We start from the raw sequence: 15,077 nt of genomic DNA, 5'->3' as shown, positions 1-15,077 counted from the left end.
GGGAAATTTAGACTTGATTAAATCATGGGTGTCTATAAGTGGTACATTGGTAAACAGGGAGGTGACATCGAAACTAACCATTATGTCTGAATTTTTTAGGATTAGAATTTTAACCAGTGTTTTGAAATGGATTGAATTTTTTACAAAAGTAGAGGAGTTGCCAGTAAGAGGGGTAAGCGACTTAGCTAAATGCCGGGCCAGTTTATATGTGGGACTATCTATGCTATCAACTATGGGGTGTAGGGGAATATTAGTTTTGTGGATTTTTGGTAATCCATAAATACGGGGTGTTTTAACATGAATTGGTTTTATTTTCCTGATGATTTCTTTGGGACATGATGTCACTTTTTTCAGTAATTTTCGGACTTTTTTTCTTTTGCGACATCGTAGGGTCTCGATGTATAATTTGATATGTGGAACTGTCACATATGAGATCTTGCATTTTTTTGTTATACTCTTCTTTATTCATGATAACTGTTGCATTTCCTTTATCGGCTTTTGTAATAATAATATTTTTATTATCATATAACTTTTTTTAGGGCAGTTATTTGCTTACGTGGCATATTGCATTTTGGAGGCTTAGCTTTGTTTATAATACTTGCTATGTCTAGTCGCACGTTATTGGCCATTGCTGGCGAAAGATTGTGGATACCCCATTCTACTTTCACCATAATTTCGAGTTTAGGAATTTGTTTGGGCGCGACGGCAAAGTTATGTCCTAAACTGAGAGCGTTCTTGGCTTCTTCAGTGAGTGTTTCCGACGATAGGTTTACGACCACGTGGTCTCGTCGAAGTTGCGGTTGGTTTTCGTATGTTGGCGCTGTTGTAGTAGTTCAAATTTCTTTATGTGCTTGCTTTTAACTTTTGTGAATTCTTTTTTTGCTGCAACTTCGGAGATCTGCTGTAGGACAGTCCATATTTCAGGATTTAACACGTTTATTAGTTCTTGTTGTAGAGCTGTTTAGCTTACTAAGCTCTATGTGAGTAGCGCCGATTTGTTCTCGAAGAAGCGCTAAACTCGCCCGTCGATAAATACGATGTGCCTTTGCCGATTGTAACTTTTCTTTGAATTTCAGAAAAGATGGAATAATATCATTGTCGCGGCATCGTTTAAGGAAGGCTAATCGGTTCAATTTTCTGGACAATTTCAGTTTCAACTTACCAAACCGTCGTGCTTTGTAAACAATATCTTCTCCGTGCAGAATCATTAATCTAACAGATAAGCTTAGGCGTTGATGGTTATTCATGACTTATTTTTCACGGTATTAACAACACCACAAACACTTTTATCAACAAGGATGTTTTATTAACGCTAATATTTCGCTGATTTTCAACTCAGCATCATCAGAGCACAACACACATGTAAACGCGACAGTGAGTGAGTGAAACAATATAATTGCAAAAGACAAAAGATCTAAAGACTGGCAGACCACGCTTTGGACACTCCTTCACACAGGATTAGGTGGAGGAAAACGAATGTGCTGTTTAGGAGTCGTTATAGATCTGAAAGATTATTTTTTGAGTCAGCAATGGCTTTGAAGAATTCTCCCAACCTTAACAAATATGGTTGCATTAATTTGCCAAAAATTTGGGAGACGGTTATCCTAAGAAAAACTCCTGGATAACTCCTGCTTTTTTTTTTTTTTTTTTTTATTAGAGGGCACCAAAAATAGGACTTTAGATCTTTTGTCTTTTGCAATTATATTGTTTCACTCACTCACTGTCGCGTTTACATGGGTGTTGTGCTCTGATGATGCTGAGTTGAAAATCAGAGAAATATTAGCGTTAATAAAACATCCTTGTTGATAAAAGTGTTTGTGGTGTTGTTAATACCGTGAAAAATAAGTCATGAATAACCATTAACGCCTAAGCTTATCTGTTAGATTTGAAAAGCTTATCTATTTTTATAACATTTTTCGTGGTAATTATAAATTCTGAAGAGGCCACCATTTTTTTTTGTTGGGGGGCTTTGAAACTAGTTGAGGTTTCAAATTAATGACAAAAAAATCCTTGTAAAATGCTCAGTGTTCTGTCATTAAAAAATCCCTTCAAAAAAACAACAAACTATTCTTATTGTTTCAAGTTCTGTATAACGAAAGGAGACTATAAACTAATGAAAACTAGATGTCAGAAAGTAATTTCATGAATCATATACACATACTTAGTCAGTCACTAAAGAAAAGATAAAGAATACTGCCTTTTGCCAGAAAAACATTTATCATCTATGTATATTAAACTGTTAATATCTGAGTTGCAAGTCATAGCTTACAAAAGCTTTTGTCAATAAAGTAAAATGGATTCCTGAATTATGCATAGAGCATGGAATGAAATATTATTTCTATCTTTTTAGAGATGCTGGTAAGCTGAACTCCGTTATCTGTTTATAAAGCCAGGACAGAATTTACACATGATTTTTTTTTTTTTTTGGTAAACATGAAAGAGTATTTTTGGTGAATATAAGGTTTGGAAGAAGAAAACTTACAAGTGTTAATTTAAATGCTTGTAGATGTGCTTTTTAGAAAGCACATCAGAAGTGAGGTTATTTCAAAATGACAGTACAGAAGATGAAGAGGAATAAAATTTGTTCTCTGAGTTTGGAGTTACTGAAATGCAAATGAATAGTAAGTGATTGCACGTCATATGTCTTAACATGAGACAAAGGGCAAAATCATTGATGCCAATTATGATGAAAATTCATGCAACAGAAACTGGATGTTAATGGTATAGTAAGCATGAACTGGTAAAGAAAGGTTCATTAATCAACCTAACTGCTTCTCTTCTACACAGTAAAAATAAATTTGGGAACTCTTAAGAATAACATCCTTGATATGAGAACATTCAGTGGTGAATTATAATATATTTGCATCACTATACAGCATAAACAATGCTTGCAACTATAATTAGGTAATATTAATATTAGGTAAGTGAAAACTTACCTAATACACAGCCCTGGGACACTCCATTAGTCATCCTCATTTTCTTTGATTCCATTTCACTATACATCACCCTTTAATGTCTGTTTGTTACCCATTTTTCCCCCCACCCCCAATTCATGCTATCAGTCTCATATCCGTTCCTATTTGCTAGCTTGTGTAATAGTCTTTCCTCCTATCTTCTACACTTTTTTTTTTTTTATAACTAGTTATTAATATAGTTTAAATGTTACAGTATATTACAGAGAAAACGTTTCAGAGTAGCAAAAGTCGATAGTTGGGAAGGCAAACCTAATAATAAGCATGTTGTTTATGAAAAATATTGATAATTAAATGCACTTGCCTATGAATATCATCATTATCATCAAATTCTTGACATGTACCTTCAAGGTGTGTACAGGATATGATAGTACTACATGAAAAATTTACATCATTACTAACTTCCTATCTACAATTTTCCTCAAAATCAGTCTGTTACTTGTCAAGACCCCCCAACATTATCAGATCTTATATTTCTATCGTCTAAGGCACTTTGTACCGTATCAATCCACCTATATCTCGGTCTTCCTCTGGGTCATTCTCCTACCAACCTGGCAGAGAACATTGTTTAGCTAATCTTTCCTCGCCTATTCTGTTTAAGTGACCATACCACCTGAGATTAGCTCTGCTAACGCATTCCTGGATGCTGACAATGTCAAGTTCTTTCCTAATATCCTCGTTTTTAATATGAGCCTATGAATATTTAAGTTTAAATTCACCTGAATGCAGTAAACAGTCCTTACATTACACTTGCAGCACTTATGCTGCAAGCTTCATGATTTCATATTAACCAGTGACAAGATATTTTTGGAAGATCTTTTATACATTAGAAGTAACTTTTAAAGCAGTAACTTTTTGATTCAACATGCTTTTTTTTTTTATACCTATACATTTTTTTTTTTTGTCATGAATATTGAGTTCCTTTAAGAACGTGCAATAAGCTATGTGGAACATAAAATTTATCACAGGTTTGATAATATAATTCATGTATATTTATCTTTTTTAAACAGCAAACAAGTATGAAGTAAAGTACTCAACTCATCCAGAACATCTTACTGAATTTATTTTTAAGTCAAACAGAAACTTCTTGATCCCTTGCAGAAGCACTATTATCCCACAAGATTATGGAACTAAAGAACAATATACATTCAAGCTACCAATGAATAATATTGACATAATTTATTTCATTGCTCTTTGTGCAGTGGACAGTAATAATAATCCAAGTGGCATATCAAATATTGTGCAAGTTGTTGTTAAATCACTTAGTACAACTCCAGTAAATCTGGACAAAACTACTGCTATAGTGGTGTCGACAAGTCACAGCACAAAAACTGATACTATAACTGAAAGTGTAACTACAACCACAATTCCGTGTGATAATACAACCAAGATAATGCTGGATAATGAAATAAAACGAATAATAATAATAGCTACAGTATCTTCAAGTGGAGCCATTGTTCTGATAATTATTATCAATATATGTGCCATTAGCTTTTGGAAGAAAAAGGTAAATCAATCTTCCCAAAACAAAAAATTAAAACATGATCACAATGATAATTCTGAAAATCAAATGAAAAGAAATTCCTCTCTCACTTCCTTCAATATCACAGTCGATGAAATAAGTGAAACTACATATAACTCTTCAAATACTACACAAGCTGCAGAAACAAACAGTCACCCTAATAGACAAATAAGAGAAAACACTTCAGCAGCTCCAGGTACATCAGAAAGAGAATTGCAGAACATGAATTCTGAAAACCAAACCATCTTCAGTAAGCACTTATCAACTTCTTCTTATGACATGGGTCACCTATGAGAATATTCAGAGACAGGAGAAAGGGAAAAAAATTATTGAAACACGAGTAACATCACCTGTTTACAACTAGCCTCAATTCTGAGTATACTTAGGCATACTTATATACTTTCCTGGGTAAATACTACATAGTACGAGTAGATATGAAAAGAGTACTAACTACATGTGTGACAAATTTTTCTGTTTTGTAAGGAGTGAAATGAGTTTATTTGGGATGTTTCTGGAGTACACACATCTGACAGTACTAGGAACAAGTAGAAAAGGAAGTGAAGTGCTTTGAAAATTTTATATGAGAATAAATGGAGAAAATGTGAAGTTAGTAATTGTGAGCAGAAAGCAAAGACAGTAGAATGAATGGAGAGAGAAGAGTACAGGTGAGAGGAAGACAAGATTTTGGAAGAGAAGGAATAAGATATGGCAGGTGCAAAATATGAATGAGGATAGTAGTGGGTCATGCAAGAATGGGCTGGGCTAGAGAAATATTTAGTGTTATAAGCCTGAAAATATAGAGGATGAATGGTTTCATGAGATGACTTGATAAATTAGCTTAGCAAGTTTGAAACAGATTATCATTATGGAAAATTTCAACTATGGTAATCAGTATCTGGCAATAAGGAAATTGACTTTTTGGAATTCCTGAGAGACAGTATTTTAGTGTGTCTTAGAGAAAGCATGAGAAACATGAGTTTTGTGTTTGGTCACAGCATCACAGGATGTGAAAGAAATGTCATCTCTAACTGCAGATGCAGATGGTGAGAGTAATCATGCGGTCTTGACGTGAAGTATGAAGGCTGGAAGTCTTGGAAATTTTCAAAAGGCTGTGGAAATGATATGTATATGTGGTATGTTAAGCACTATGGATGTCAATAAGGCAGGAGAGTTGGATGAGATTTCATGTTTACTTGCAACAAAGTAAATTTTCATGTTTATTTACTCTGTAAACTGCTAAAGTTCCTTAACAATGGAAAGTGGAAGTATGAAACCACAGTAAACTTGCATTTCTTCATTGGTAACTAAGACTTTGTCAAAATTAATAAGCATGTGTATAAAAATAGGCAGATTAGGGAGAGGTTCTTTATATAAGCCAGCAGAGGTTTGTAAAAAAAAAAAAAAAAAACTTTTTTTTTATTTTTTCATTTCCTGGTCATATTTTAAAATAAAATAAGAGAAATATCTATACTCTGACTTTTCTGGAATTTATAAAGGAATTACAGGTTTGTGGCATGATGCTGTTATTTAAGTTTTAAGGAATATATTTTGATAAGTGGCATCATCTGACATTAAACAGGAGGAAACTGATAAGTGAAGTTTAACAGAACTTACTTCCAGGCAATACTATTCAGTCTTCGTGTTAATGAGATAGTGAGTTTTTGGGAATGTTGATAATGTAGTAGCTCTTCAGGAGGATTTGAATAGACTCAAACAATTTAAAAAGTGCACATGGGGATACCAATGTAATGTAATGTAGATATGTGTATATGGAAAACTGTATATTTTAGTTGTGCCACTATACTAGAAGACAGAGATCATGTGATGAAGGTGGGCAGAAAGTTGAAGTTCAAGGGTGTTACAAGTTGTTACAATGGTGATGGAGACAAATGAGTAGATGGCTACAATAGTGAGAAGAATATTGACCAGCAGAGATATGGATGGGGCAGTTGCATTTATGAAATTTTAATCATCCCATATTTGAAGTACTGTGCATCCATCTGGTCATCTGGATTTTGAGAAATAAAAAGTTAAAAAAAAAAAAGGGTACAAAGATGATGTCAGAATTTTACACCAAAGAAGTATAATATGCAGATTTTGGTAGACAGGAGTGGTGATGTGAATGAGACTCAAATATAGTGAACTCACAGATGCCAAATGAACAGCTTATTATAGTAGACAGCACCTATAGGGTTTAGCTTTTTTTTTTTTTTTTTTTTTAATACAGTCTACTGATTATAGCAAGCACCAGTATAAGTTGCTGTGAAGCATTTAAAAAGCAGACACTGAGGAAATTTTCCATAGCATAGAAAGGTAGACAGAACAAAGTAGGATTTTTTTTTGCACTGAGAATGATTTGCCTGAGATAGCGGAAAGAGAATATATAGAAAATGAGTTGTGCCCTTCAGATTTATTGTGAAATAGATATGTTGTGCCCTTCAGATTTATAGTAATCCTGCTATAGCACTAGCACCATCTAAGATATTTCAGATACTTTACCTTAATAACAATTTCTTCACTGGAAAACTGTTTCAACTATTCATCTTTAAAGTTTTATGTGGTATTTACCAAGAAAAGTAAAATACTGACCTACTATTTTTGAAAAGAACCAAAGTAGAAAAACTTTTTTTGTATCAATATTTATGTGTCAGATATTGAGAAATTTGCATCATATGTATATATATAAGAACATTTTAAAATAAAATGTTAAATAAAGCATTGTGACTGCGTTAAATAATGTAAAAACAAGAAGCAAAGCAATAATAATACTAAAAATGATAACCAAAATTTCTGACAATTAAATAGAGAAAATATCATATCATACACAAAATTAGAAAATTTCAAGAAATAATGACTTGTAATAGAGCTTTAGGTATAATTCATTAACAAAATGCATTAATATAGTATCAAAATGTATAGCTATTTTTACTATTATTGTAATGCTTTATTATTATTATTATAAATGATGTGGCAACAGGCATAAGCATCATAAATTACCCAAGACTCCTAATTTATATACCTAAAAAAACATCATAGAAATCAAACTTAAATTTAAACCTGATTGTGGTGTTAATTGATTAGCAATAATGACAAAATATATGGATGTTCAAGAAGAACAAATCAAATGTTACTGAAAATCACACTCACCATACTAAATTACAAGCATCTCTTTTTAATATCTCTGAAATTCATACAGGTATAATAATAACTTAAATATCTGTAGTAAAATAATCACAGCTGTAAGACAATGAAACAAATAAATAGGGCATGTTGATGCAAAGTAGCAGATGGGAATTCCACAGTTTAAATTTAAACAGGATGTGGCAACAAGATGAAAATTGATTACACAGATTTCAGAGAAATATCAAATATAACTGAGGCATGAAATTAAAAAGTTCATGATGCTTGCGTGTACCTTGTAGTCTTTATATCAGGGGTACAATAGAAAGACTGCACAGTGTACACATAAGCATCATGAGAAAGGTGGAAATAGTTAAACTTAGCACCTGAAGTCCCAGGATGGATATCCATAGGGATACCACTCAGTAACTTTAGTTGGCAGCAAGCCTTAAGAATTATAGTTTCCCATATCCATATAGCAAACATCAAGATGGTTTTTAAGAGTAGCTGAACATTCTAAAAAAACGCTCTTATGTAAATCCTGTGACAAAGCACAACAAGATTTAAACATGCCTTTTTCAGAATGTGTACTCGTTCTTAAAAACTACCATGGCCCTATGGATATGTTTGTAACTCTCAAAGATATTCGGAAACTCATTTCAAGGCCTTCACAGGCCAACAAAAGCCAACTATGATCTATTCTCCAACAAAATCTGCAAGTCTGGTTGGCTGAGTGGTTAGCATATTCACTCTCCAGCCAAAAGGCTGCGAGTTCGAATCCTACCTTGGGCATGGATGTTTGCGATTGTCTGTGAAAATACTAGTGGTGATGGGCAGTAGATGGCATTGGTGTAGATGATAATGGTAGTAGTGTTTCAGTGTAGTTGGTGGATGGAGATGGAGAGTTGCAGTGTAGGTGCCCTCCCTCAATGAGTCTTTGGACTTCCTGGAGGTGTCACGTAATAATAACAAAAACTGTGAGTTCAAATACTAGTACTAGTGGCAGGGATGCTGGTGGAAGTCAGTGTTCTAGAAACCAAAATGCCATGTTTGGTTTCTAGAGCAGTCACCAGATTTTCTAAACCTTGGTCCAGTTGTGTACATGTACTTAACCTTTCGTGGATGTATTCACATAAAAAAAAAATAATGCTATCAAGAAGGCACTCTTCCTAGGACCTGAAGGTCCAAATCAGTCTTACCATTTCCACTTTCCTTTGTGATGCCCACATAAATCCTAGTCTTATATTGCACCTATGATGATGCAATATAAGACTAGGATTTATGTGGGCATCACAAAGGCTATTCCAGGAATTGAATTGTCATTCCTTGTACAAAATACTGAAATCATTTATGTACAAGGAATGACAATTCAATTCCTGGAATAGCCTAGTACTGTTACACACGTGGTGAGTCAGGCAAAACCCATATGGTGCATATTTGGACATGTTTACGCCTCGAGTTGTATCAAAACATTCAAGCCAATAGTTGACAAGCTGTGGTAATGCATGTTTATTGCTTTTGGCAGAAAAATGAGTAAATGGAATTTAAAACAGTGCATTAACATCGAGCTTCGTGCAAAAGTGCAATTGAAACTCTAGACACATTAAGAGTGGTTTAGGGTGATCATGCCAAAAAAAATCGAGTGTATTTTGAGTGGCATGAGAGGTTTAAAACATGAGATGATGAAAGAATTGGGTGGCCACAAAATACATGTTCAACAAAAGTTACAATTTTAGACTGCGTTGTATTTACCTTATTTAGAAATTTATGTGCATTTAATCATACAAATACAACATTTATTTTACAAATGATATTCTATCTTTTTCAATTTAGCTACTTGAATACAAATTCTACCCTACGGTTCTTATTTATGAACTGGTCAATAACATCGCCATAAAAAGTTGGTTGTAACTTAATTTTCCCAAGCAACACACACTTGTAAAGGCTGGCTGAAGCTCACTGGCTAGAGCTACTTTCACTGCATATGGCCCGTGTTTAAGCAACAGGGTGAGATGACGTGGAGGGAGCAGAAATGGCTATGCACGCGCATGAAATCACAGTGCTGAAGAAAGGACCTGGATGCTCTCATATGAGATAGCAATGACTAAAATTTTCTTTAGTTAAGTCAACTCAGAGTCCTCAGAATACTGAAATCAAATTCAAGCATAAAAGGACTATTGCAAAAATTGCTTGAATCCATATTTTACAGACAGCTTTCTGAAATGAAAACAATATCAAAATACAAAAAAATTGGTTTTGAAAAAAAACTCTAATCAGCCACCATGGTGAAAGTAAAATCTTCATGAGAGCTTTGGGCCTCAAACTCCTGAAAAAGAACTTGCCAATCAATATCTATATTTCTAGAACTATTCTGACAGCAAACTGCATCAGACTAAATAATTATACCACTCTGAGTGTTAAGTACTTTTGTAATGATATGGCAGCATATTTAGAAATGATTTCTTTCTTTCTTTTAACAGTCCAGGTTCATTATGATCTTGAAATATACAGCAAAACTTCACATAATGTAACTTTGATTAATGTATTTTTCAGTTACCATGATTTGAAAAAATTATACCAGGTTTTACTTTACACGATGCAGATTTCCAGTTGATGTGATCTTTTTTATATGGTAGTTGAAAAAAGATCTGAATTATGCAATAAGCTTACTATGTGGGCAATATATAAGTGTTTGCCCATTGCTCATTGTTGATGGAACACCTCAACATGTTCCATCAACCAATGGAAGCAGACGTCCTAAAGAAACCTTTTTGTTGGCTAACAGAAACTGTATGATGAAAAAAGGAAAGCCAACACCATATTTCCTTTTTACCTCTTCCTTGCCACATATAATGGAAAATAGTTCAGGCACAAACTTGTTTGCTTACACTTGGATAAAGGATTAAACCAAGTATATAATTTCTTGGTATCATTAATTTATAGTATAACCAAGTGGAAAAACTTCCAACAAGAGCATGAAAAATCCATAAATTTCCTAAACCTGACATTAATTAGAACAACAAAATAGCCACACAAATATTTCATAAATCCACACATAGCGTATATCGGAAATTACCTCCACTTTAACTCATATCATAATTCTATTCTATCAAAAAAAATCAGTCGTTCTAGTAAAATTTAATAAATTTAGTTTAATCCTTTATCCAAGTGTAAGTAAACAAAGTCTGCACCTGAAGTATCTTCAGGACTGAGATAACTCGTGGTAAAGGTGGACCAAGTTCTCATCACTCCTTGTCTTAGTATCTCCCAAAATGCAAAGCACATCTGCTTGCAGACATGTATAATGCTATGCATTAAGGCAGTATTTCCCAACGTTTTCTGGATCATGCCCCACCTCAACGCCTCAAAGATTTTGATGTCCCACCCCCTGCTGACAATGGTGAGCGTTTTGAGTATATCAGGCATGAGGGGATGAATGCAACATTTTCTAATTGCCCCCAAAATATTCAAATTACACCCCATGTTGAGAAACACTGCATTAAGGGAAGGGCCACTACCCAGCCCAGTTTCTACCTTTATTGAAGTCTCATCAGTGGGAGCCAGACCCAGAGGTGGAAGCAATGGAGAAGTTATATTTACCTATACAAGTTGCCAAAAGTTGTTTCACCTTATTATTAAATTACTCTGAATTTAGAGAAATATGTTGGATGTTCTTTTACATTTATTAGACTATAATAAATTTAGTTTAATCCTTTATCCAAGTGTAAGCAAACAAAGTTTGCATCTGAAGTATCTACTTCAGATGCAAAGTCCACCTTTGCCAAGAAGCAACTCTTGGCAAAGGTGGACCAAGCACTCATCACTCCTTGTCTTAGTATCTCCCATAATATATATGTCTGCAAGGAGATGCAGACATGTACAATGCTATGCATTAAGGGAAGGGCCACTACCCAGCCCAGTTTCTACCTTTATTGAGGTCTCGTCAGTGGGAGAGCCAAACCCACAGGTGGAGATACTAAGATGGAAGCAATGGAGAAGTCATATTTATCTATATCAGTTGCCAAAAAGTGTTTCACCTTATTAAAATAAAAATCATTAAATATTAAGAAATAAATTAAAAAATATTATTAAAATAAGGTGAAACACCTTTTGGCAACTTGTATAGGTAAATATGACTTCTCCATTGCTTCCACTTTAGTATCTCCACCTGTGGGTCTGGCTCCCACTGACGAGACCTCAATAAAGGTCGAAACCAATCCGGGTAGTGGCCCTTCCCTTAATGCAAAGAGATGTGCTTTGCATTATAGCAGATACTAACACAAGGAGTGATGAGAGCATGGTCCACCTTTGCCACGAGTTGCCTCAGTCTTGATGATACTTCAGGTGCAAACTTTACTTACACTTGGAGAAAGGATTAAACTAAATTTATTATCATCATTAAATTCCTGCCATGTACCCTCAAGGGGTGCACACAGGATATGATAGTACTACACGAAAAAAAATTACATCATTATTAATTCCTGGATGCTGACAATGTCAAGTTCTTTCCTAATATCCTCATTTTTAATATGATATTGCCATTGATGCCATCTGTTCACGCCTATAATCTTTCTCAAGACTCACATATCTGTGGTCTCTAGTCTTTGGTCAAGTGTTTTACTTCTGACCCAGCTCTCAGATCCATAAGTTAAAACTGGTTTGAACACAGTCTTGTATACAGCTAATTTAGTGTTCCGACTAATTTCTCTCTTATTCCATATGAATTTATTCAATTGACTTCCCACCATACCAGCTTTGCTGATTCTGTTGTCTATTTCTATATTTAATTTAACATCTTCAGTAAAAATCTTACCTAAATAGCTGAAATGTTCCACAGGTTCTCCATTGACAACACAGTTGATATTTTCAATGATTCTGCCTATTTTCATTGTCTTTGTCTTTTTATTGCTGACCTTCATACCATATCTATTACAACAGCTATTCAATTTAGTCAGAGAATCTTGCAGACTTGTAGCAGATTTATTTAGAAGTATAACATCATCCGCATAAAGCTGACATTAACATCTCCAATTTTGATATCATGTTTAATACCACTTTCCTTCATAATGTGATCCATATAGATAATGAATAACAGAGGGGATAATGTACATCCTTGTCTCACACCAGATTTAACATTAAACCATCTTCCTGTACTTCCTTCAATTCTAACTGCTGACTTACAACTCAAATAAAGACTAAGTACTGCTTGAAATAATGCCCCATTGACACCATATAATTGTAGTATATTGAATAGCTTCTCTCTTGGCACCTTGTCATATGCTTTTTCCAAATCAACAAAACTTAAGTACAGATCTTTGTTATATTCCCATGCTTTCTCGACTATTTGTCGTAAAGTGAAGATCTGATCCTGACATCCTCTATTTGGCCTGAATCCAGCTTGTTCTTCACCAAGCTTTTCTTCCACAATTCTTCTCAACCTTTTCTCAAATATACTTGCATAGATCTTGCCAGGAACACTCAGTATGGAAATACCTCTGTAATTCTCACATTCAGTTTTATTTCCCTTTTTATATATGGGTACTATGAGAGCTCTACTCCAATCATTGGGAATTCGTCCATCTGTCCAGGTTTTCTGAACTATGCAGTGCAGCCAATGTAAGACTCTTATACCACCATACTTCAACATTTCTGGTCGAATATCATCTACTCCTGCTGCCTTTCCACATTTCAAGCCTTTGATGGCTTTTTCTACTTCAAGTATGGATATGTATTCCTGACTGCATGCGTGGTCAGTGTTTTTTATCACTGTGCTGTCATCACTGCTTGTTTCATTTAGCAGTTTTCAAAGTAATTACTCCATACTTCAAGGATATCTTTTTCTCCCGTTTTCATGTCACCTTTATCATCTCTAATTCCTTTTACAGCATTCTTTCCTCCATTCCTAAGCTTCTTCAACAATCTCCAGAATATTTTGCCACCTTCTTGATATTTATTTTCTATATTTGCCAAAGTCCTCCCATGACTTTTGTTTAGCTAGTTTTACACAGCATTTAGCATTCTTGCATTTTTCTCTGTATTCTCTAAGAGCACAAGCTGACTTATTTGACAGGAATTTTTGATATGCTTTCTTCTTTTCTTTCACTGCCTCTTTAACTTCCTGTGTCCACCAGGGAGTTCTGATTTTTTTATCCTTGCAGACAACCTCACCACATGCCTCTCTGGCAGAATCAATCAATGTTTTCTTCAGAGTTTGCCACTGAATCTCCAAGGTTTGATTCCTGTTCTCAAACTCTTTCATTTTTTCTTCAATAATCTGTGTATTTTAGTCTACAGTTCACATCTGAGAGCTGTTCAACTTTTATTCGCTTTAAAACTTTCTTACATGTTATTCTTTTCAATATGAAATTCAATTTTATCCTGCTCAAGACTAAACAGTGATCACTTCCAATTTCAAATCCTCTGTACACTCTGGTCTTCTGCACCAGGGAGAAAACATCACTATCAACAATAACATAGTCAATGAGACTTTTCTTATTCCTAGCCTCTTCTCTCCATGTAAATTTGTGCATATTTTTATGTTGGAACATGGTGTTAGTAATAACCAGTCCATGTCCTGAGCAGAAATCCAACAGATATTTTGCCATTATTATTAGCTTTGCTCTTTTCTCCAAATTTTACCAAAATATTTTTGTATGTCTCACAATCATTTCCTACTCTGCTATTTATATCCCCAACAAGGACCAACTTTTCATTTTTCATTGTGTCAGCTGCTTTTTCTAAAGCCTCAAAAAATTCCTCCACTTCTACCTTAGTAGAACCTTCTGTGGGACCATAGGCACAAATAAGTCTCATTGTTCAGTTCCCCATTCTCATATTTGTCCACATTACTCTACTTGAGACTGACTGCCATTCAAGAAGATTAGCCTCGTATTTTGTGTTGAATAGTATGGCCACTCCTTTTCCTCGATTGTCATTGCCTGAATATAACATTTTGTATTTATTGCTCAGAAAGATCTCACCAGTTTTGATCTTTTTTGTTTCAGTCACCCCTATTATGTCGATCTGGTACTTATCTAATTCCTCAGCTAGCTCCATTTCTTTGCAATTCAGGCTTCTTATGTTGATAGTACCAATCTTTAACTCTGGTGATGTTGAGTTGGGGTTTGTTTTCAGATTTGTTGATTTGTAATTTATTTGTAATCTAAATTTATTATAGTACAATTTATTAATGTATTCAAGTTCTCGATTACACATAACTGTCTCAACATAGAAATAAAGAAAAATTACACAGATTTTTAAAAACCAAAATTATCCAAAACAGCTAATAAATTATGCCAACAAAACTGCAATAAACCCGTTAAAAAAATCCAATAATCAAAACAAACTTCTTAAAACAAAAAAAATCATTAAACTGCCATACATCCAGAACACATACAAAGCCTACAAATACATCTTTAAACTCACCGACTATAAATTAGTGTTCACCATGAACCAAAAATTGG

The 15,077-nt window shown here is 34.3% G+C and overlaps 1 protein-coding gene across 2 annotated transcripts in view; it reads left to right on the top strand.

Annotated features, from left to right (window-relative positions):
* Positions 1 to 6,905, top strand: part of LOC150103701 (calcium-activated chloride channel regulator 1-like) — a 124,211-nt gene extending 117,306 nt beyond the window's left edge. For both annotated transcript variants that reach the window (XM_090397090.1, XM_090397089.1), the window contains one exon: positions 3,983 to 6,905. In XM_090397090.1, coding sequence (XP_090253216.1) covers positions 3,983 to 4,788 — 806 coding nt within the window. In that variant the 3' untranslated portion in view covers positions 4,789 to 6,905. The remainder of the gene's footprint in view (positions 1 to 3,982) is intronic.
* Positions 6,906 to 15,077: the final 8,172 nt, after the last annotated feature.

This window comes from Typopeltis vanoorti, chromosome 8 (assembly GCF_054136105.1).
Source record: "Typopeltis vanoorti isolate ZY-2024b chromosome 8, IOZ_Tvanoo_1.0, whole genome shotgun sequence".
In the NCBI taxonomy this organism is placed as follows: Eukaryota; Metazoa; Arthropoda; class Arachnida; order Uropygi; family Thelyphonidae; genus Typopeltis; species Typopeltis vanoorti.
Note: the sequence above shows the minus strand (reverse complement) of the source record. Positions and strands in the feature narration are given on the sequence as shown.